The sequence below is a fragment of the Triticum aestivum genome, chromosome 3D (assembly GCF_018294505.1).
Source record: "Triticum aestivum cultivar Chinese Spring chromosome 3D, IWGSC CS RefSeq v2.1, whole genome shotgun sequence".
Lineage (NCBI taxonomy): Eukaryota > Viridiplantae > Streptophyta > Magnoliopsida > Poales > Poaceae > Triticum > Triticum aestivum.
This window is the reverse complement of record NC_057802.1, coordinates 1,621,579-1,645,088: the sequence shown is the minus strand read 5'-3', so window position 1 is coordinate 1,645,088 and position 23,510 is coordinate 1,621,579. Positions and strand designations below refer to the sequence as shown.

The following is a 23,510-nucleotide window of genomic DNA, read 5'->3' as shown; positions in this document are numbered from 1 at the left end:
GCATCCCCCCTTACCATTGTTTCCTTCCATGACCCGTCGAGCACAGCCACACACCGCTGCTCCAGTGCAGCCATTCCTGCCCCCGTCGTCTCGTCAATCTCACCTGTGCTAGCACCAGCTTGTCTGCCCACCATTATCCGCCACCAGATGGCCATACGCCCACCCTCCCCCTACTCTGCATCTCAGCGTCTCGTCCAATCGGACACCGAGGAGAACTTGGTGGCTGAGTGAGGAACACACTAAAAAGGATGCCCTCGCATTTGCGAGGTCCACCTTGCTAGTTTACATAGAGAAGAACCGTTCCCTCAACAATGATAGAAAATAAACGGCAGGACGAATGTCCATGTCACATTCCAGCATTCTTTGATCCTACAACGACACACAAACGCATACTTGGACGGAAAAGTTGATGTATAAACTGATGGACACGCGCGAGCTCTATGGAGGAAGGAACAAAGAACAATCATAATTTCACATCGTGTTTTTTTTTGAAGCATCACCCGGAGAGGGGTAACGACCCCTCCACCTGAATTTTATTGCCAAAACCCCAAGAAAGAGGGGGGACATCCGTTTTTACAACACCAGAACACACGTAGGGAGGGAGAGGGAGAAACAACTAGGCTAGATCATCGCCTCAACGCTCTCACCCAAACATCAATATGCGGGCGATCGCCGGAGCGGAGACGCTCGCGCCAGAGGACTGCATCTTCACGGCAGTAGCTTAGGAGCCGATTGAGGGAGGGCGTTTCACCCCGGAAAACCATCCCGTTCCGGTGTTTCCAGAGCTGCCAGCAACATAGGAGAGCAAAAGCGCTGGGGGAGGCCTCCCCAACCGCCGAACGCACATCAAAATCTTGGAGCGAGAGCACCGTGGCGCTCGTCGCCGGTTCACCCACTCCCACTGCCCGCCAGAAGGCTCGCAAATGAGCAGAGGAACATCAGATGGTCGGCGGTTTCCAGCTCCGCAGAGCAGAATGGACACCCAGCGCCAGTCAGATCAACGATGGTTTTGCGTAGAAGGACGTCGGGCGTGTTGATCCGGCGGCGGACAAGCAGCCAGGCGAAGAACTTCACCCTCGACGGCACCCGCGTCCCCCACACCAGGGGCGCATGGGGCGAGAGCCGCCCGCCCAAGGTCAGTAGGGCGTAGACGCGCCCCGGGACCAGCCCTCCGGTACGCGGGTTCCCACAGAGGGGCAAAACCCGCTCGTCAACGCCTGGTACCACGGGGGCGTCCTGGAGAAAGGCGATGATGGCCGAGCGCTCCCTCGCGCCAGCGCCGGTAAGCCGAGGGACCAGGATGCTATCTAGCCCGGACTCCCGCACCCGCAAGACGGTGGCCTCGGCACAGGTGGAGTGCGAGTGCAAGGCTGGGAAGGCAGCACGCAGGGGGGCGCACGGCAGCCACCAGTCGTGCCAGAAAGAGGTCCTCCGGCCGTCCTTCACCTGGACGCGGGACAAGGCGCGGTAGAGAGGCAGCAGGGATCGAAGGGAGCGCCCATGCTCTCCGGCACGGCGGCAGCCGCCGGGGAAGAGGGGGACTGTCCATTCAACTCAGTCCAGACCCAGGCCGTCCACCGCGACTCCGACGAGTGGAGGCGATGAAGCATTTTGAGGAGCAAGCATGTGTTCTCGGTTGCGAGGTCCCGCACCCCAACACCTCCTTCGCTTTTTGGTCGGCAGACCTGGGTCCAAGCAACCAGGCACCGGGCACCCGACGCGCGGTCGGCCGTGTCCCACAGGAAAGCGCGGCGGAGCGCGTCCATGCTCCTGACGACGGCAGGAGGGAGGACGACCGCCGCCATAGCATACGTAGGGAGGGAGTCCAGCACGGCGTTGATGAGCACCAAACGCCCCGCGGGGGAGAGAAGGCGCGCCCGCAAGCCGGCCAGGAATTTGTACACCTTGGCGATCATTGGAGCGAAGTCCGTCGCCCTGAGCTTCTCCCAGGATAGCGGCAGCCCCAGGTAGGGCTGCGGAAACCCTTGAACAGAGCATGAGAGGGCCTCTGCGGCCCCGGCGACCACCTCAGGTGACACATGGATGGGCACCAGCATGCTCTTGCTGTAGTTGATGCATAGCCCGGTGGCGGCAGTGAAATCAACAAGGATGGTACGGAGGCGCCCCGCAGCACTCTCGGAAGCGCGCAGGATGATGAGCGTGTCGTCGGCGTATTGAAGCACGATCGGGGGCTCGCCATCCACCAGCGGGTGCCCAAGCATGGGATCACACCGGATCATCCGCTGCAAGACGTCGGCCACCAGGAGGAACAGGTAGGGACAGCGGGTCCCCTTGGCGTAGCCCACAGCGGACGGGGAACCACGCCCCTGGGACGCCGTTGAGCAGCACGGCGGAGCAGGAGGAATGAAGGATAGCATCCATCCACTCGCACCACTTCTCAGGGAAGCTGTGCACCTCCATGACTCGTCGGAGGCATTCCCAGTTCACAGAGTCGAACGCCTTCGCAAAGTCCAGCTTGATGACGAGGGCGGGGGCCTTCTTGGCCCGGCAGCACTGCACCACTTCAGTCGCGTAGACGAAGTTCTCGGAGATGCTACGCCCCGCGATGAAGCCGGGCTGGTCGATGTCGATCACCTCACAAATCTGCTTCTGCAGCCGTGTAATGAGGCCACGACACAGGATCTTGACGTCGCCATTCTGAAGGGAGACGGGGCGGAAGGAACCAGGAGCCAGGGAGAGCACCCCTTTGGGCAACAGAGAGATGTACGCCCGGCTGATCGGCTCCAGGTCCACCACGCCATCATAGAAGGCGTCGAAGAGGAGCTGCAGGTCACCCGAGACCGCGCCCCAAGCGGCATGGTAGAAGGCAGGGCCAAGGCCGTCTGGCCCGGCGCGCTGGTGCGGTCAAGGAGCCCCGCCGCCTCTTTGATTTCCTCCGAGAAGAACCGCCCAACCAGAGCGTGTCTGTCCACGCCCTGCACGCCCCGGTACAGCTCCGCCAGGTCGAAGCGCCAGACGGGACGGCCACGGCGCCCCAAGAGGTCGGCGTAGAAGGCACGAAGCGCGGCCGCCTTCCAGGGGTGATCGACCACCTCGACAGCATCGACGTCCACGGCGCGGATCCAGTTCCCACGCCGGCGTTAAGAGGCGCTGGCGTGAAAAAACCCTGTGTTCTCGTCGCCCTCCCGCACCGCCCGGCATTTCCCGCGCTGCTTTCAGTGCGCGATCTGCCTCTTAATGGACGCGGCCAGGCATTCGCGGGCATCACAGCGCAACCGCCTTTCAACTGTAGAGAGGCAACGGAATTCTTCCTAGAAATCAAGAAGGTCAACCACAAACTTGCAGTCATTATCACAAGTGGGAGTATATTTTTGGCGCCATTTCCAAACCTTGGCCGCCGATCGGAACCTTTTTTTGCGAGCCGCGAGGCTCACAGCTGCATCACCGCCCATCATGCCCGTCCAGGAGGGCATGGTAGTAGGGAGGAAGAGAGGGTCAAGGAGCCAGGAGGTCTCAAAGAAGAAGCGGGCAGGCTTGGGGATGCAGGTGGAGGCGGTGACCACGAGGGGGACGTGGTCGGAGGTAGGACGAGGGCGTGAGGAGAGAGCGGAATCAGGGAAGGACGCGTCCCAATTGGCATCGAAAAAAGCCCGGTCCAGCCTAGCAAGAGTCGGGGGATCCCTCCGATTAGTCTAGGTAAAGCGACGATCAGCCAGCGCGAGCTCATGCAGGGCCAGGGAGTTGATAAGAGAGTTGAAAACCGCCGCCCTGGGAGCATCAAAGCGATCGTTATTCTTCTCGTGGGGGGCTCTGATCAGATTGAAGTTGCCAAGCGTGAGCCATGGCCCATGGATGGCCGGAGCAACCGCAAGCATGTTCGCGACAAACGCAATAGTGAGGGAGTGATCCGACGGAGCATAGACGTTAGTGATCGCGAGGGAGAGTGAGGTGCTCATGGATGAAAAGAAGGCGGTGAGCGTGAAGGCGGATGTCGGGGAGGAAACAAGGGAGAACATGCGACGATCCCCCCCCCCCCCCCCCCCGAGCGGGCCACCCGAGCGCTACGGCGAGGCCCAATAGCATCACCAGTGCCGCCCGCACGGGCTCCCCCCTCCCCCTCCTCCTCGTGCTGCTCAGTGACATCAACAATGGTGACGCCCGATCCCGAGGCCCAACAACATCGTGTTAAATTTGCGAAATCCCCTTTTCCCCATATTATTCAGTATGTATAAACAGAATACAAATCCTCAGCTAAAACGCTGGAGGTGATGCGCCATGACCCATTCCTCGTGTGCCATCCCACAAAACGAGGTCATGGCACGTGTTCACAAAGAATTCAATAAAAACATAAAAAAAAGTTCAAGCACAAACGTAGCTAGGCACAAGCACAACCATCATCAGTCATGCTATTCCTATGCATTATTACACCCTTTCTTCTTACAATTATTGTTGCAGTCGTTGTTACAGGGGGTATTGCACTGATTGAATATGCTGTTAGTGCAAGCTTGGCAATCTGTGTAGTTGTCGGTGAGGTTGCTGCAACGTTCTTGAGCTATAGTGTTGCAGTCACAAGTGCACGTGCCATAGCTACTGCAGCAGGTACCATCTCTGATGCACTCCTCGGAAACCTGCCTCTGGCATTCCTCCTGAGGATTGTAACAGTTACTGCTGCAGCGGGTATTAGCCTCCTCGTTGCACTTGGTACTGCACAACGTCCCACAGTCACTGCATAAAGGTCTCGGATTCCCCAGAGACGACATAATCAGCATGGAGAAAACAACAACAGCAGCAAGAAAGGAAGCTCCACCTGCAGCCATTGTTGCCGAGCAAGCTTTGTGTAGCTAGATATATATGTCAATCAAGAAAAGGGCTCAGGATAAGAGATGTGAATGAGATGGGTGGTGACTGTATGATGGAGCACCTGATTCTATTTATAGGCTACTGGGCAAGCTTCTAGTGGAGGGTAGATGTAAACTTAATTATATGGATGGACGACTATCGAATGTTAACCCGTCTATGTTACAATTTGGCTAAAAAACAATCGAAGTTGGCTCAAGGAGGAGTATATGATATTCACCCTCATTGGTCTCCATTAGTTGCCTGCATGTCTTCAACATCCCCACCAAAGTTGTGGTTGTTTTGATTGTTTTCATGCCTTCAGCTGGGGAAGACCAACGGTTCCTTCGACACGGCATTACCTTCTCCACCAAACATGCATACGCCGCCCTCATGGAGCAGCCAGATCACGATCATCATGCCCCACTCATCTGGTCAGCAAAGATTCCTCGGAAGCACAAAGTCTTCGCGTGGCTGCTCTTCAAAGACCGCCTCAACACCAGGCGCAACCTTGCACACAAACATATAATCGACTCAGATATTTGCCCTCAGTGTGCGAGGCTGCCAGAAGACTCCAGCCACCTGTTCATCACATGCCCCCTCACCAATAGGATCTGGCAACGTCTTGGCCTTCTGCCCCAGACTGACGATATCACAGACCTCTGGGATGTCGCTATCCCTGCTCACCTCTCCACCCCCGCATGGCCTTCAGTCCTTTTGGCCCTGTTATGGATGATCTAGTCCGCTCGCAACGACATGGTGTTTAGGTCGATTGATCAAAGTTCTGTAATAACCCTTAGAAACCTTATTTCCGCTCTGAATCTTTGGTCTCATCGTCTTGTGCTTTCACAGGACAAGGAGGACGTCTTCTCGTGGCGTTCCTACCTTTCTGCACGGTGCACCGTGCCTATGTAATGTTGTACTTACTACCTCGGCAGTCCTTTGAGTAATATATTCAGGTGGGGGAGCTCCCCCCCCCCCCCCCCCCCCCCGATTGATTCTCAAAAAAAAAATTCTTCAACATCCCCTAGACATCTAGAATCAAAGGAAGTAGTATGAAAATGGCTTGATAACACTGTTTTTGGGACATACAGTACAATAACAATCAGTTGAATGCTCAAGAAATAAAAACAATCACTTGAATGGCTTGACAATTCAGCTTGACGATAAACAAAATGTACAATTTTTGGTACTACCCCGGATTACTGCTCAACACGTACTGGTTGTTTTTACGAAGCATTGACTTTTTCCCTGGTTACGAAGCATTGACTTTGACAAGATCAAGATCGAGAGACTGACTGCGCATTTATGGTTGCGACCCTTGCAAATGAAAATTTTGACAGGTCATCGTTGGTGGATTTGAAGAAGGAAGCGATGAGTATTTCCAAGCTTATATCTAATCTTAAGATTTCCAAGATCAAGCATTCAGCAAATGTGGTGGCACATATTATTGAAAGTTCAGTTTTGATGGGAGATCGGATGGTATTCTAGTTAACAATGTCCCGCCCTGCGTGATGAATTTTGTAATGAACGATTGTAATAACTCAGTTGGTTAATTAATATATAAGGCGTTTTTTCAAAAAGAAAAAGATTGACCGATCATCCTCAATTTAATTACTTGAGCAACTTGCTTATAGTAAATTGCACCTTACTTGCCAGATCGCATGAAATGACTTTGAATATATTTTTGGGGCAAGAGGACTTGACTTTTGAGTGGATCCTCTCTAGCACAACCTGCTAGAATCGGGACGAAGGAACTTCCAGTACGTACGTCATGCACCCATCAAGCGGTGTGATGTGTACTTTATAGTATGTAGTATAGAGAAGACGACATCCATGCACGTCGACTAGCTGACTCCTACCACTCAGATACATGAACGGACTTTAGTTCATACCGCAAACTAAGTACCCTGTTAGACCTCCTTACAGCAGTTAGACCTCCTTACAGCATGGTTAATAGTACAGCCAGCTGATGGCTATATAACATTGCCATGTTATCTATAGTCAACCTTATAGCCTTCAAGTATAATAGTAAGATACAAAGACGTGTTACTTCATTAATACATCACCTTCCACTCTCACATAGTGCCTAAGAGTACGTGTTGCAGCTGGCTCTTATTCTGTAGCTGACTCCTCTTCTCTCTCCTCCATGTCAGCAAAAACATAATATTTCAACTCTTACAGCCTGCTTACATATGCTATTATACTTGCTCTCAAAAAAGTCTACAATCTGTTAGATCGTGTCAAAGATTGTTTAACCATGCATGCTAAATCCGGCGGATCCGTTGGTAGGGTATTCTAGCTAGGCGATTGGGCTGGATGGTAATAGGAGAAAAGGTTTTAACCGGGTTCGGGCTCTCATGGTAGGTATAATACCCTACTCCTGCTTGTATATATTGCGTTGGGGTGTGTACAGATGAATACCAAGGGATTGTAGATGAGCCTGACTGCGACCTATATAGCATACCAGGGGTCCTACTGTTATAGATTGTAGTGGGCTATGTCGGTGGAGGCAGAGTCCTCCACAGCTCCGGTATCTTCGGATTATACGGCAAGTCTTTCGAAATCACTAATTAAACAGTGCCCATTTGAAAGACCACTCACACCCTGCCAGGTAGCGACAAGTGGCGTGCTGCATGTTCGCCAGTTGTCGCAACCGGAGAGTTTTCCATTTTAGGTAGATCTGTTTATTCAAAATGATTTACATCTTAAACCGCGCATCCAAATCACGAACCATTTTCATCGTTGGATCCCTCTCGTCGAGATCTTGAAAACTAGATCCCATGTTGATAGGTTTTGACGAACTTTTATTTCAAGAAAAAACTAGATGAATAAACCCAAATCGGGAGCACGTTTTTTCCCTTTCCGCAGAGGCACGTGTTTTTTCCCTTTCCGAGAGGCATGGTCGTGCCTCTCGCGGACGCAAATTTGTGCCTCCACGAGAAGTAAGTCCGTGGCACTCGCAGAGTGAAAAAAACATCGTTTTCCCTTTTCGAGAGGCACGGTCGTGCCTCTCGCGGAAGCAAATCCATGCCTTCACGAGAAGTAAATCCGTGCATCTAACAGAACGAAAAAAGGAAAACGTGGTTTTCCCCTTTTCGAGAGGCAGGGCCGTGCCTCCCATGGAAGCAAATCCGTGCCTCTCGCCGAACCAAAAAAACAAGGAAATGCATTTTTTTTTCTTTCTGAGAGGCATGACCGTTCCTCTCACGGAAGCAAATCCTTGCCTACGCGAGAAGTAAATCCGTGTCTTGCGGAACGACAACAAAGAAAATGACTTTCTTACCTTTTCAAGAGGCACGGCTTGTGTCTCTCGCGGAAGCAAATATGTGCCTCCACGAGAAGTAAATCCGTGCCTCCATGGGAAGTAAATCCATGCCTCTCATGGAACAAAAAAAACGTCTATTTTTCTTTCCGAGAGGCATGACCGTACCTCTAGCGGAAGCAAATCCACACCTCCATGAGAAGTAAATCTGTGCCTCTCACGGAACGGGAAAAGGCGATTTTTGGCGCATTTTTTTTCTTTTTTTATTTGCAAATCCTAAGAAAAGCCGGTGCAAAACAAAAAAGGCGAAAAAACCGAAAAAATCATTTAAAAGTCAAAAACGCATAAAGAAAAATAAATAAAAAACAAAATCTGGAGGAAGCGCCCAGAGAGCTACATGTGGTGACAATTGATAGCACGCCAAATAACGTGCTCCCAGCCCACCTCAAATGACCCTTGCAGGGGCTCCCGAAGGAGTATTCCTCAATTAGTTGCTCTCCAAGTCTTCCGGCCAAGGGTGAAACCAACCTAAGTGTCCTCAGTCTGCCCATCAGGCCAGGATCCGACATAGCGAGGGACCCCTGGCCTGAGACACCGTCACCATGCATGTGCCATCCCATGACGGCTACACCTGAAACTACCGAAGTGAAGTTATTGAAACTGCAATGTTTATCTCCGTGACATGGAGATTGGGATGCTCAAATCAATAGTAAAGCCAGTTCATGCATCTAAGCGGTAGGAGCAGTCAAGTACCTGACTTGCATGATAGTCATAATCTTAAATAATGGTCTATGAAACATAGGGGCATCCTGCTCAAACAGTTATACGGTAGGGCTATAGCATGCTTGTACTTTAGCAAACAATTGTACATGAAAACCATTTAGCCCTATAGCCGGCTATTTAAAACTTTGATGTTAGTAGGAATCTTTTGTACTATTATCGGTGCATGATGTCACAGCCCCGATGGATCCACGACACACTTGAAGCTCCTTTGTCCCCCAAATATCATCACATCATCGAACATATGAATCGATTACAAGGATGCCCACAAACGAAAGGAGCAAACCTGATTGAAATGACGCACCGATCACCGCGTCTTGCCTGTGTGCACCCCATGGCCGTCCATACATAGACCATGGTCCATGCCCTAAATTAAACTGAATACAGAGAGAAATTTCTTGCAATTACAAAATCTTACCATGGGTTTGTTGAACATAAAATTCAGCAATAATAAGGTACATCAATTTATATTCTTTTTCTGAGCAACAACCAGTCTCTTGTAGTCCTGTGTTATTTCTTTCAGATTCTGTTGAATCGCCGGCATGAGCATGAGCTTATCAATAGCAAGAAGTGAAAGTCGGTGTTTGTGTGTTTACCGGTATTTCAGAGCAATGGAAAGGTAAGAAACTCCGGTATTATATATGATTGGTGAAAGCAATCTGTGAGTAGTATTGTTGCAACATTGATGGTAAATCACATTGCGTGAGTATGTATGAACTTGAAAAGCTGTCTCATGTATCTCAGGATATAGAGACCAGGATTCATCCTCCATCATCTTATAAGTACACATCAACGTGGAAAGAAAAGTCCTTTTTTTTCAGGCTCTATATACTAATTTGCTGCACAGGCTATGTTGTTCTTGCAGGCTTTGCTGAATCATGAGTAGAATGTGATTTACATGGAAAAGAAGAATTCCGGCAACAACGAACAAGAATAAATGGCATGGTGAAGGCGCGCCTCACATTAATTCCAATATTATTGGGTAATACAATGACACACAAATGCATACTTGGATGGACAAGCTGATGTATGCAAGCCAGTGAACGCATGCGAGGTGGTCAGGTGGATGCACGCGAGCTCTGTAGAAGGAATAAATAACAACAACAAAAGGCTGGAGGTGACTTGCCATCGCACAGAACCCGGCCATGGCGATTATCAAAATCGATCTGCATATGACAACAACAAGACATGATATTTCCTATGTGTTGCACCCTTTCTTCTTGCAGTTGGTGTTGCAGTCGCTAACACAACTGGGATTGCACTGGTCGAACATGGCACGCTTGCAAGATTCACAACGTACAGAGCCGTCGGTGACGCTGCTGCAACGTTCTTGAGCTATGGCGTTGCAGTCACAAGTGCACGTGCCATAGCTACTGCAGCAGGTACCATCTCTGGTGCACCCCTCGGAAACCTGCCTCTGGCATTCCTCCCGAGGGTTGTAACAGTTACTGCTGCAGGAGGTATTAGCCTCCTCGTTGCACTTGGTACTGCACAACGTCCCACAGTCACTGCATAAAGGCTTCGGATTCCCCAGGGACGACATAATCAGCATGGCGAAAACAGCAACGGCAGCAAGAAGGGAAGCTCCACCTGCCGCCATTGTTGCCGAGCAAGCTTTGTGTAGCTAGATAGGTACTACTAGCTAGATATGTGGAGCAAGAGAAGGGCTCAAGGTAGGAGATGTGAATAAGATGGCTAATGGCTGTATGATGGAGCGCCTGCTCCTCTTTATAGGCTACTGGGTAAGCTTCAAGTGGAGGGTAGATCTAAACTTAATTACATGGATGGACGACTATCTAATGTAAACTCGACCATCTTACAATTTGGCTAAAACAACGACAAAAGTTGGCTCGAGAAGGAGTATATCATATTCACCTTCACTGTGCTCCATTAGTTCCCTGCACGTCTTGAACATCTCCTACATTGGAAGACTGTTTTTGGGACATATATAACAAACACTGATGTTTGAAGACTTTCTTTTACTAGATAACAATCACTTTTATGGCTTGACAATTCAAGTTGCACCTAAATGCACAAGTTTTGGTACCCCAGATTACTGCTCAACACGTTGTTGTTTTACGAAGCATTGAATTGTTTTGCCGGTTACAAAGCATTGATTTTGACAATATCAAGATGGGAGGATTCATTGACTTTTAAATTACTTGGGCAAATTGCGTGCGTGTTGGTGTCCCGGCCAGAACTACTAGTGCATAGCCGCCGACTCCCCCAAAAAGCTAGGCTTTGCCTGCCTCCCGCCGGCGCCGCAGGTCCGCCTCGTCTATGGTGGTCTTAGGGCCATGGGGGCGGAGTGGATCCCGGCCCTTGCCGGTGGGAGGACTCCATTTTTTGATCTTTTTTCGAGTTTTTTTAGGGTTTGTATCCTGCTCAGGAAGGCGATGACGGTAGCTCCCTGAAGATGAAATAAAGGTCTCCCCGCCTAGCCCCCGTTCCGGTGGTGCGTCTAGCATCACCGGCGGGCATGTGGAGGTGTGTCTTTGACAGATCTATCTTTTTTGGATTTGTTCGGATTTGGCCGTCGTTTGTTTATATTTATGTGTCTTCAGGTTGAATCTTTCTGATCTACAATCTACTTCATTTGTGGCGGTTACTGTTCTGCTACATTGGTCCTATGGGGGCTTAGCACGATCACTTCCCGGCTATCTAGCTACTACAACAAGTTTTGCCTGGCTCCGACGAGTGAGGGGTGATGACAGTGGCACGGCTTCGACTCGCTTGAGTGTTTGTAGTCGTCGCTAGATGGTCTACGGATCTGGATGTAATTTTTATTCTTTCTAGTGTTCGTTGTACTATCATGATTTAAGATGAGTAGATCGAAATTTTCCCATCAAAGAAAGAAACTTGCTTTAATAAACGACACATTCATTGCCAGATCGCATGAATTGAAAATATGTTATTGTTGGCAAAAGGAATTAACTTTTGATTGGTTCTTCTCTAGCCCAACGTGCATGTGTAGACGAGAATCCGGACGAAGAAACTTCCAGTACGTGTGTCGTCGTGCATCCATCGAGGGTGTGACGTGCAATTAATTGTATAGAGAAGATGCGTAACGTGCATGCACGTCGACTAGTTGACACTTACCACAAACTATGTGTCAGATGCATGAACTAACTTTAGTTAATACCGCAAACTATAAGTACTCTGTTAGATCCTCCTCCTTGAAAAAGTCTGCACTCTGTTATATCACGTAAAAGATTGTTTAACCATGTGTCAGAGCTAAATCCAGCAGATCCCTCGGTAGGCTATCCTAGCTAGGCGATTTGGGCTGAATGAAAACAGGGGCGAGGTTTTGTCAAGGTGCATGCTCTCACGGTGAAGATAATACCCTACCCATGCTTGTATATGTTGCATTGGAGTGTGTACAAAGTATGAATGAATATTAAGAGATTGTAATATGTCTATCGACAAGCTCAGTCGTCGTTTTATATAGCATATCGGGGGTCCTAGGGTTATTCTAGATCCTAGTTGGCTATGACAATTGAGGTAGAATTCTCCATGTACGGCTCCCGTATCTTCGAATGAATTGTACACCAAGTCTTCCAGAGTTTTTGTATAATCCGACGTGGTCTGACCAAAGTCGTCCAGGAAAAAACCGACCCTGGGATCCTCAACCTGGCCCATCAGGCCCGAAAAAGACGTGGTGAGGGACCCCTGGGCCGGGACAGCATCACCATGCATGTTCCCAATTGCAGTTTTTAGATTATGCAACCTGCTACTGACGTGTTGCCTTGGCTTATTTGGCTACATCTAGTGATATAGATTTTGCTAGAGTTTCGAGTCTTTGGACGGAGGCGACTGCGAGCACGGGCATGCCAGGCAGTGGCCAAGAACAACCGTTCCTCGTCCTCGTCGTCGGATCCTACAGTCCTGCTCGTCGGCAACCAGGGTGGAAGAAGGCGAGAGCCCAGCTCTCTCGTCGACTATGCCTGTCTTGTCGGGACACAATGTGGAAAGAGAAGCAAATGTCCAGTGCAGGCCTGGGTCTCATTGTTCTGGGTATCAACCTGTGAAAAAAATAGCGCACTATCGCAAAATAGCGTCGGCCTTAAAAGCTGCGATTAGCAATGCTATAATATGCTATTAGTAAGACATTGTATAATGATTCATTTAGCGCGTCATTTCTCAGCATGCTTTAGTATGCTATTAGCGGCGCTATAGCACGTTATTATTTTCAGTGGCGTCAATCCAATCGGTGATAGCTATACCGTAATTTTCCCAAAAAAAGTTATACCGTAATTGTACCGCACCGCCGACGAAGGAATAACACAAGGTAGTTATGGGCTGATCCTCTCGAAGCAGACATTCGGCCCGCTTTATGTTAATAAAGTTACACGGGCCACACAATACAAGGTATTAAGGAAATTCTTGAACGCTAATTAAAAGAAGGGAAACCATTTAAAACAACCGACTGATTTTCTCTCTTTCTTAAACCGTGGCCTCCGCATGCCACGTGCCCCATGGATCCACCCACCATTGGCTCTCCTCCCACCTTATCTCTTCCCCTCCACTCGTTTCTCCCTTTCCCTTCTCATTTCTCTTGTTCGTGAGATGCTAGATGAGAGGATCCTGGAGCGGAATCAGAGGACCGCCATCGGAGTTGAGTAATTGAGTGGAGGACCGCCGCGCAGCCGCTGCCCCGATGTCCTGCGCGTGTTGCTGCCGTGACAACTGAAACCCATGGGGAACCTCCACCATTGCTGCAGCAGAGGAGAGCCGCACAACGCAGACCACCCAGCTGCCGCGAGCTGCAGGGCCGCCACCGCTGCTGATAGGGGCTCGCTGTACCGCCGCTCAAGTATGTGGCGCTGCTGCAAAAGGAGAGGTCTCAGCACTCGTGAAGTTGCAAAGCGGCAGTCGTCCAGCGACTCCATGAGCTGCGTTGCAGATCTCGCCATGTTGTAATGGAGTGCTAGCCGGCGGCACGCAATGCTGGTCGGCGTCGCCGGAGCTACAATGCAACGGTCACAACACTGCAATGGAGCGGTCACGTAGTCGTCGGTGATGCAATGCAGCGGTCGTCAGCGCCGGCAGAGCTGCGACGCAGCGGTTGCGGCGCTACAGGGAGGAACCAGTGCTTCGATGCAGCTTTGCCGGTGGCTGCTGGTGCTGCGACGCAGCGCTGTCGGAGCTGCGATGGCTTGTTGTGTTCACTCCCATGGTGGCTAGTTGTTTCTCTTAGCAACACAACTCGGAACCTTTTCAGTAGTCTAGGGTGTCCCATATTATGTTGCTAATTTTTTTAAATAATACATTTTTTTATTAATTTGCACAAATATTACGCCCAAAAAATGATTTTCAAAAATAATACACCGTTGGCCCGCTGCAGGCCCTAGTCGGCCCACAGCAGGCCGACTGGGCTCCTATCCGCTTGCTGCTGGCCGATTGGCCTATCGGCCACCAGGTAAAGTCCAGTCGGCCAGGTAAAGTCCAGTCGGCCAACTGGAGGCTGACAAGGTCCAGTCGGCCTGCAGCAGGCCGACTAGAACTAATTGGCCTGCTGTGGGCCGACAGGAACTAATTGGCCTGCTGTGGGCCGACTGGTGCATGCATACCATATTACAGATTTTTTTGCCCCGTACGATATTACAGATTTTTTTTTCAAAACTATGACGTATTTTCGCGCAACCCTTTCCCCTCAATATTTTCCCGCCAACTCTTTCCCGCCACCCGTTTCTCATCCACCGTTTCCCGCCATATGTTCCCGCCAACTCTTTCCCGCCACCCGTTTCCTGCCATATGTTCCCGCCAACTCTTTCCCGCCACCCGTTTCCCGCCATATGTTCTCGCCAACTCTTTCCCGCCATACTGCAGTCGTTCTTTCCCGCCATTTTCTCCTCTCTACCTATAAAACCCCCTTCAGACGGAGGTGGATAAGCATTCCAGTGTAGTGTAGTTGAGATGTCGCATTATCCTTTCGATCGTAGTTTTCACCCTGGGATGAGCAGGACTCTTCTGAGGCTAGCTACCAATTTCAGGATGGACAATAGGATAGTTCCATGGGACGAACTCACCGGTAGTGACACCATAATGAATGAGTTGGCTCACGAATTACGTCGGTCTGGGTGGCCTGAAAGGACCTATGAGGAGGTACGTAAAGAACTTCTTAGGTTGCATGAAAGGTGGAAGAAGGTAGTGGTGCCGAAGAGTGAAACTTTCAGAAGGATTGAAGCAAATAATCCATGTTTATGGACTGAGAAGAGCGAGGACGAAGATGATATCTTCATGCCGCCGCTTCCGGGTTCTGCATCGTCGAAGGGCAAGGTTTCTGCATCGTCGAAGGGCAAGGTTTCTGCATCGTCGAAGGGCACGACTTCTTCATCGTCGAAGGGCAAGAGTTCTTCACCGTCGAAGGGCAAGAGTTCTGCATCGATCGAGAATGACGATGATGACTTCATGTAGTTTTTATGCTGTATGTTGCAAGTTCAGTCGTACATACTGTTTAATTTAGATGTAGTTCTATGTAGTTGTTTGTAATGTCTTGTTGTATGAGCATTATGTTCTATCTAAATATGATCTTATAGTTCAGATAGCAGAGTACTAAAATAGAGTAGGCATATGTCTCATACATAAGTACATAGTCATTTGTCTCATACATAGAATAGACATAAGTCTCACACAGAAATAGATGGTAATGTCTGTACGGATAGATAGAAGCGTCAGTGACGACGTCTGGCCTGGCGGGGAGGCGGATCTGGAAGCGGCGACCATCCCCACCTGTCGGGTGGCCTAATGTGACGAGGAGGAATCACAGACTCTTCCTGGTCATGCTGTGTATCCTGTGTGGGGCCTGGTGGAGGAGTCGAAAACATGTTCATCCACTGGGTGTGCTGCGACATCTGAGCGTGTATGTTCTCCTCGGGATGTTGATCACTCCCCCACGTATCATGTGATGCCAACATAGATGCCTGATATCCGTATGCTCCTGCGCGATGGAACGTTTCATCATGAAGAATGAGGTCGCGTCAATTAATATTGAAACAATAAATATGAAGACACATACCTGCTGGATGTGACGGCTGCTCTGGCTCAAACACGAAGCTGGACGAGGGACCGTGCTGCTGTGGCTGTGGAGAAAACACGAAGCTCGACGAGGGACCGTGCTGCTGTGGCTATGGAGAAAACACGAAGCTCGACGTGGGACCATAGTGTTGTGGTTGTTGCCACGTTGAACTGCCAGGTTGGTCAGGACGGGGTGGCCTGGTTGTCGGCTGATGTGCTAGACGTGGACGTGGTTGATGTCGGTGCGTGGAGTGACGCGGCTGCTGCTGCTGGTGCTGAACAACGTCAGTTCTCCGGGTGCACGTGATAGCCTCGTACACAGTCCGTATCTTATTTTGAATTCTTTCCAAGAAGGGTTGTAGCACTGGACAGTGCTGAAGAAGAGGTCCAGACGACAGTGATCGTCCAAAGGTGGTCACGTCTGCGTAGAGTTCGTGTGTCAAGGTAGCCTGCAAATTTCCATGACGATTAATAATGTCTGTCTCTTGCACGTCAAAGTATGTGACAACATTACTTAAAGAAAATAATCTTACCGCGTACTGCCTAGAGCCCGAAGTGTCATAGCTCGGGTACATATCCGACGGAGTAGGATCCGGTATCTCCTCTGGGTGGGAATGCTCAACGATGCGTAACCGTGTTCCGGTCATGTAGCGCCGCAAATAGAGATTGAATTCATTAAGATCAAAATCGTGATTCTCGTGCCATAGATGCGTGTTTGCTGTCTCCCATTCTATAACATACGGCTCTAGTCTAACTAGCCAGTCAGCAGTTGTCCTGGTCATGCCCTTCCTTGTCGTCCTAAAATTGTGGTGTGTGTTCAACAATTACCTAAAGCTTCGAATGGAGTACTATGAAAGATAATGCAACATTGAAAAACTGGTTAATACCTGTGGATGTGTGCTGGCACCGGGTTCTCTATAGGGGGAGGCAGCTCCAACTGCAGAAGACCAAATTGCCTCATAACCCTCTGTTGTGCCATCTCCTCGACGAAGACATCAAAGATGATCTTTGATTTGTCATCCAGTAATCTCGGTCCCTTGTGCATAGCACAGACATACCACCAGGGTATCTCGCTTGTATGGCTGCTTCCGTGTAGGGCTGCCAGATGACCCCGGTGTATGCATCGAACTGCTCGTTCAATGCTGTGTATGCCTTCCTGGTCTGATCACTAGCAAAGCGTCTCTACAGAAAACAAAAGTTAGTAGCCGCTAGCATCGAACTATCTCTTGTGCAGAAAAAAGTTGCATTAAACTACAACACGGTGCATACCTCGCGACGTGTCCAACACAGACCGAAAGTAGGCATGTCGATGCCGTCAACATCAAACATAACGTCTATAGGCTCACGAACACGTACATCTGGTCGCCCTATAGAGAACCTCTCCCACGACCACAGCTGTAGGAATAGAGGGCATCCAAGAAGGGTTGGCTTTCTCGATGTAAGCTGGCAACCGTTGCACATACCTCGGTATGTAGCCGCCAAGACCGCCGAACCCCAACTCCTCTGTATGATCTGATCAGCCGTCTGAGCGCTCGCTATCTCGAGTGCCATAGGGATGTAGAGCGCGCTAATAGTGGTGACATGGTTCTCTGTACATCACCTTGCCGAAAAGCCACATTAAGTAGGCCTCCAGGCTCCCAGTGATCTGTTCCGCAGTCAACGGCGCCCGGAAGTTCTGGATCTGCATTAAGCAAAGAGAAAGTTTTAGTAAGCCGCAGTTATTTTCTGTAAAACTGCATGCACGATAACTTGAAGATAAGAGGTAGGGGAAATTACCCGGAAATTGAGCAACCACTCATACTTAGGTCCGTGATGCTCCCATACCGGATCCGGAGCATCCGGAAAAACACCATGAAACGTTGTGTAAGAGCTCGCTCCCAACCAGCCGGTGCGGCCAACGGTCCTACGGCATGACCTGCCAACAGTAGTCCGAGCAAAAGTGACACATCCTCCAGAGTAGGAGCCATCTCTCCCCATCTGAAGTGAAACGTGTGGGTCTCTGGCCTCCAACGGTCCACTAAGCAGCTCAGCAAGGACCCGTCGATGGCGAGGCGTTTCTCACCTGGGATAGACTCAACCAGACGCGCGAAAGATAAAAGGCCGGCCCATTTTAACCTTCATCAGAGAACATTTCAGTTAGTGTCTCCCATTAATATGCATGTCAGTGTGCAAATTAATAAAGCACGTACCGCTGAAGCCATCCTTGGTGTATCATCCAGTTTTCCTTAGGAGTGCGAGTGACCAGAGGCTCAAGCTTGCGCTCATACCATATCGCAGCACGATGACCCCTATCAATGTCCCCATTCAGCAACCACAATCCCGACATTCCTGCACATAAAAAATTCAGAACATAGTGCCACACTTAATACAAATCTCCTCTCAAGCGCCGCATGCATACAAATTCAGAACATAGTGTCACACTTAATAAAAATTCAGAACATAGTGCCACACTTAATACAAATTCAGAACATAGTGCCACACTTAATACAAATTCAGAACATAGTGCCACACTTAATACAAATTCAGAACATAGAGCCACACTTAATAAAATTCAGAACATAGTGCCACACTTAATACAAATTCAGAACATAGTGCCACACTTAATAAAAATTCAGAACATACTACTGCTAGCTTAACTTCTTCCTCTCGCCCTTACTCCTCTACTGCCTCTACCTCCTCTTCTTCCCCTGTTGCCTCATCCACGCCCAGTGATGAAAGTGGGACAATTAGTGTCCCTATGGCCAAATTCATTGCATAGAATGCATTGCCTAGTCGGACCTCCTGCTTCAGATTCATCCATATCATTCCGGATGCGCTGACACTGTCGTCTGCCTCTACTTGTACGCATATGCTCTGGGTTTGGATGTAACGCCTTTCAGCGGGGTTGACGCTGTTGAAATTACCCATTGATCGAAAACCCATCAGCTCACCTGTCCAGGTATTGAGGACAGACTCTTTTAGAAAAAATGGAGACACAAACGATATTGCGTCCATTCCAAGCTGCCCGCAAGCAGCAAGTACATGTGAGCAAGGTAGGTGAAGCAATTTCGGTTTGTTGCATGTGCACTCACACGTTGGCCAGGCTTCATTACCAATTTTCACCTCATGCGTCCTCAACTCATTTGCACATCCGAATTTGTTGTTGGCTAAGCGGACCTCAAACCTTCTTTCTTGATTACCGATGGCGACTACAGTGTGTGACCTAGCTTTTTGCATCTTGTTGTCCATGTACTTCGTGACTCTTTCACAGTACCGTGTATTTGGGTTGTTTAAGATATGCTGCTCTGGTTTTTGACGTCTATCTCTGAAATACTTGACGGTGCCATAGAAAATACCCTCAACGATGGCTGTAAAGTGGCAATGCCCGGTTTCCTCTGAGGACAAAGTTGTATGTTTCCGCGAGGTTCGTTGTCATGACACCGTACCTTGCTCCATGTGTGTCATGTAGCAAAGACCACCTCTCCAGAGGCTCATGCTCTATCCACTGCTCGAAGGTTTTAATCGACCTCCCGAGCCTTCTCCTAGTACCAGGTGGGTCAAAGTCTGGCAGGTCACATAGCCCAACAGGCTCCTCCTCCACGGCCGTTGTTCCTGTTGCCAACTGTGCAGCTACTGCTTCAACATGTGCCCTCACCGCTGCATCTCTTGCAGCTTTCCTGTCCCTCACGTGTCTCTGCGTGCACACATTAAGTCTGTCGCGTATCAAATTGTACTTCCATAACTGGTTCTGCTTGCAGAGTTTTTTGAACAGATTCATCAGGTTCTTATTTCTAAACTGCGAGAAGAAATTAGCCCCCAGATGGCGCATGCACCAACGGCTCTGCAAGTCCTGCCATGGAACTTGTTCCTCAGGGCCTGGGTTTGTCAGTGTCCTTATCGCACTGAGTATACCTGCATGCCTGTCATGAAGGATGCACACATTGGGCTTCTCCTTCACAACTGATATTTTCAACTGCCTGAAGAACCATGTCCAACTTTCAATGTTCTCACTCTCCACAAAAGCAAATGCCAGTGGGACGACTTGATTTTGGCCGTCTTGACCTATGGCTGTCAGGATCTGACCCTTGTACTTGCCTGTGAGAAAAGTACCGTCAACACATATCACCGGTCGGCAATGCCTGAAAGCTTCGATGCATACACCGAAAGAGAAGAAGAGACGATGCAACACCCTCACAGTTGGGAACTCTGGCATGAACATGTCTTGGATATCGATATAGGTGCCTGGATTCCGCTGCTGCAGGGTGTGGAGGAGGTGGACAACAGAGTCATATGCATCAAAATAAGAACCAAATCTCCTCTCAAGCGCCGCATGCTTAGCCCTCCAAGCCTTGCCATAAGAAATTCTGTACTTGAACCTGGCGAAGACTTTTGTCTGGACTGCCTTCACTTCCATAGCTTTGCCCTGCACTATCTCATCGTAAAACAACCGAGCAATAAGCGTGGATGAAAGGTTGGCATGATCTTGAGGGATGCAGGGAATAAGACAAGTGTGATTAACTAAGTCACTTATCACCCAACTTGTGCCATACTTAGGGAGAAAGCCGTGCACCCTGGCGGGACAATCTGCGTTCTTGCATACCATTGTCAGGAATTTCTGACTGGACACCTGAGCTGTGAAAACCCTTTGCGTGGACATTGCCCAATTAATTATTGCATCCTTCAGGGCTTGCTTGTTCGGATACATAGCACCCGTCGCAATATTGTTCTGGTGATATTGCCAGGCTGAATCATGTCCATCATTCACGGTCATTGCAGATGAGAAGTCATGATTCCACGATGCAGGATTCGGGACCTCCTCTGCATTTTCTTCTTCATCTGACTCGTCAGAATCATCGGCATGACCCCTTTCAACATCGATGTCTTCTTCTTCCATTTGGTCCTGCATGTGCCCATCTACCTTGTCAGCGTCCACCTCGCCATTGTAATCACCATCGGCATTTCCTCCTTGTACCTGACTACTCTGCCCTGATTCATAACCATAAGCATTTCCTCCTTCTACCTGACTGCTCTGTCCTTGTTCGTAACCATCATCTCCAGCATTTGACATAGATAACTGCCTCCCTACACTGCTATGACCAGGATCGTAGCCACCCTCGCCTTCATGTGAAGTGACCTCCTTCACGACGGGAAGCACTAAAGCAACAGGATTGCATCCCCTTTGTTCACAACCTTGTAACCACCGCACCCAATCGGAGTCTCGCTCTATCGGCCTCAAATAAAAGTAAAATTGTTGTACTTGACCGTGTCCATAATGCATGAACACCGACGGTGTGTGTTTCAGTATCAAGACCTAAACTTGCCGCAATCCATTCTTTCAACTGACGGACAGACCATGTTTGAGGTGCGCTCATTGGCACCTCTATGTGAGTAAATTCACTCAGATCTGCTCCCATCTCAGTTGTTTGGACAGTACCAGGACCATAGTAAAATCTGAACTTCACTACGTCAGACATCTCGGCTCACCTATTTTTTTTGAACAACGAAATACAATTCACTAAAAAATATTAGACATATCTATATATATATTACAGAATATTAACGAAGCAACTAATACAATTCACACACCTACAAGTATATTACAAATAGTTGCCGGAGCAACTACAAATATTTACAGATTTTAATATTTGACTACCTATGTTACGGATTTTACCGGAGCTACTCCAAATACTGACACTCCTAAATACTTCACATCCACATATAGTACGGAATATTACCGGAGCAACTACACATTTTTACACAAATAATTAGTTGACATCTAAATATATTTACGTATACTACCGGGGCAAATAACAATAATCGCACACCTAATTTATTTCACATCCAAACATATTAACAAATACTACCAGAGCACCTACGAAAAATAAAATGTTTGCTAAAATATACCCTTGAAGCGTGCATGCGAACGAAGAACGGCGGCCACCAAACTGCCGGTGCTCCGCCTCCAACGAAGAACGACGAACGACGAGCTTCACCTCCACCACCTCCACCACACTACCCCAACTTCACCACCACCACCTTCACCTCCACGAGCTACCAAAATGCTCACCACGACCACCACGAGCTACCCCATCAGTAGATCGAGGACTCTTTTGGCTGCCTTAACTAAGTTGAATCCATTCATGGTGCCAAATCCGCAAAAAATGGCTCATTTAGGTGTACAAATTGAAGGCATTTCCGTGTACAGAGAGGAGAAGGAAAGAACACAGGAGAACAGATATGCTCGAGTGGGAATAAAGAGCAGCGAATAAAGGAGGAAGCAGCCGGCCGCAGGGAGCCGGGCGTGCTGCGCGACGTGGGACGTGGGGCCGCACCCTGTCGGCCCGCAGCTGGCCGATCGGCCCGCAGTAGGCTGACAGGGGCTCACCCCGTGACCGCCGCGCCGACAGCTCCCTCTCCCCACCCCGCGACGTGGCCTGCCCAATGCGCGTGCGACAAGTGGCAGGCGGGCCAGCTGTCGGCCTGCTACTGGCCGAGTACGCCCAGTCGGCCTGCTGCGGGCTGACTAGGCCCAGTCGGCCTGCAGCGGGCCGACGGTGTATTATTTTTGTAAATTATTTTGTAAGCGTAATATTTGTGCAAATTAATAAAAAAAATGTATTATTTAAAAAAAATTAGCTATTATGTTTGGCGTCCCCTATTTTCATACTCGATGTTTGGTTAGCAGTACTTGTGCCTCTCAGTCGAATGTCGGTTTATTTTTATCAGCTTGTATGAGATTTCCTAACCGTTTTGTAAGAATTTTTACTAGTGCTAGTATGAATTCCTAAGTTGTTAACACCGAAGTGCTTTTGAACTGCAGAAGTGAGAATTCATTTTTTAGTGCAATCAAAATTTAATTGGAATAACGAAACTGTATGTTAAATATATGTGCATTTTTTTGTTTCCGATATAACTATAATTTGTTTGTCATGGGCAAAAAGAAATGTTTCCATTCTAATAATAAATTTACTTAAGAGTGGATAAATGTTTTGCTTTGGTCATGCAGAAAAATGTTGTCATGTAATAGGTAGATTATTTCTAAATTTGAGGAAAAATTTCCACGAGACAAAGAAATATTCCAGTAACACAAACCCAATGTTTCCACGATGCAAACCAAAGATACTCATACTTTTCACGTGAATAAGAAAATTGACAAACACAACGTAATCATCCTTTTCGGAAAAAAAAAAACTAACCCAATGTTCACAAAGCAAACGGAGGATCATACTTTTCATGTGGACAGGAAAATAGACAAAGGCAAGATGACACAATTGTAGGAACCTTGTCGGGAAAGAGCTCCATGATAGGTGAACCTGGACGACGACACCATGGTCGCATCGTACCAGTGGTTGTTGTGTGTGCCAACCAAGGGGACAGATGGAGGGGAGCATCCTTGATGTTTTTGGACATCTTGTTGATGCAGAAACTAGGTGTAATTGTTATCTTCGTGATATTAATATATTTCACTTATCGAAAAAAGATGGAGGGGAGCGAAGTCTGTCACTGTTTTGGAAAACGTGCATGCTAAAGATAATTTTGTCACTGATCCCTCCATCGACCGACACATGGTTTTATATCGGTGAAGACTTAGCCGCTCTAAATAAAATGCAACAGGTGTTAATGAGATACAGAAAATTGGCTAAAAGAAGAAAAAAAGGAGGAGAAGAAAAAA

At 48.8% G+C, this 23,510-nt stretch overlaps 1 protein-coding gene across 1 annotated transcript; it reads right to left on the bottom strand.

Annotated features, from left to right (window-relative positions):
* Nucleotides 1–9,780: 9,780 nt before the first annotated feature.
* LOC123073560 (uncharacterized) lies at nt 9,781–10,520 on the bottom strand. Its single transcript, XM_044496647.1, has one exon. It carries the CDS (start codon nt 10,440–10,442, stop codon nt 10,041–10,043), a length of 402 nt encoding a protein of 133 aa, XP_044352582.1. The 5' UTR covers nt 10,443–10,520; the 3' UTR covers nt 9,781–10,040.
* Nucleotides 10,521–23,510: the final 12,990 nt, after the last annotated feature.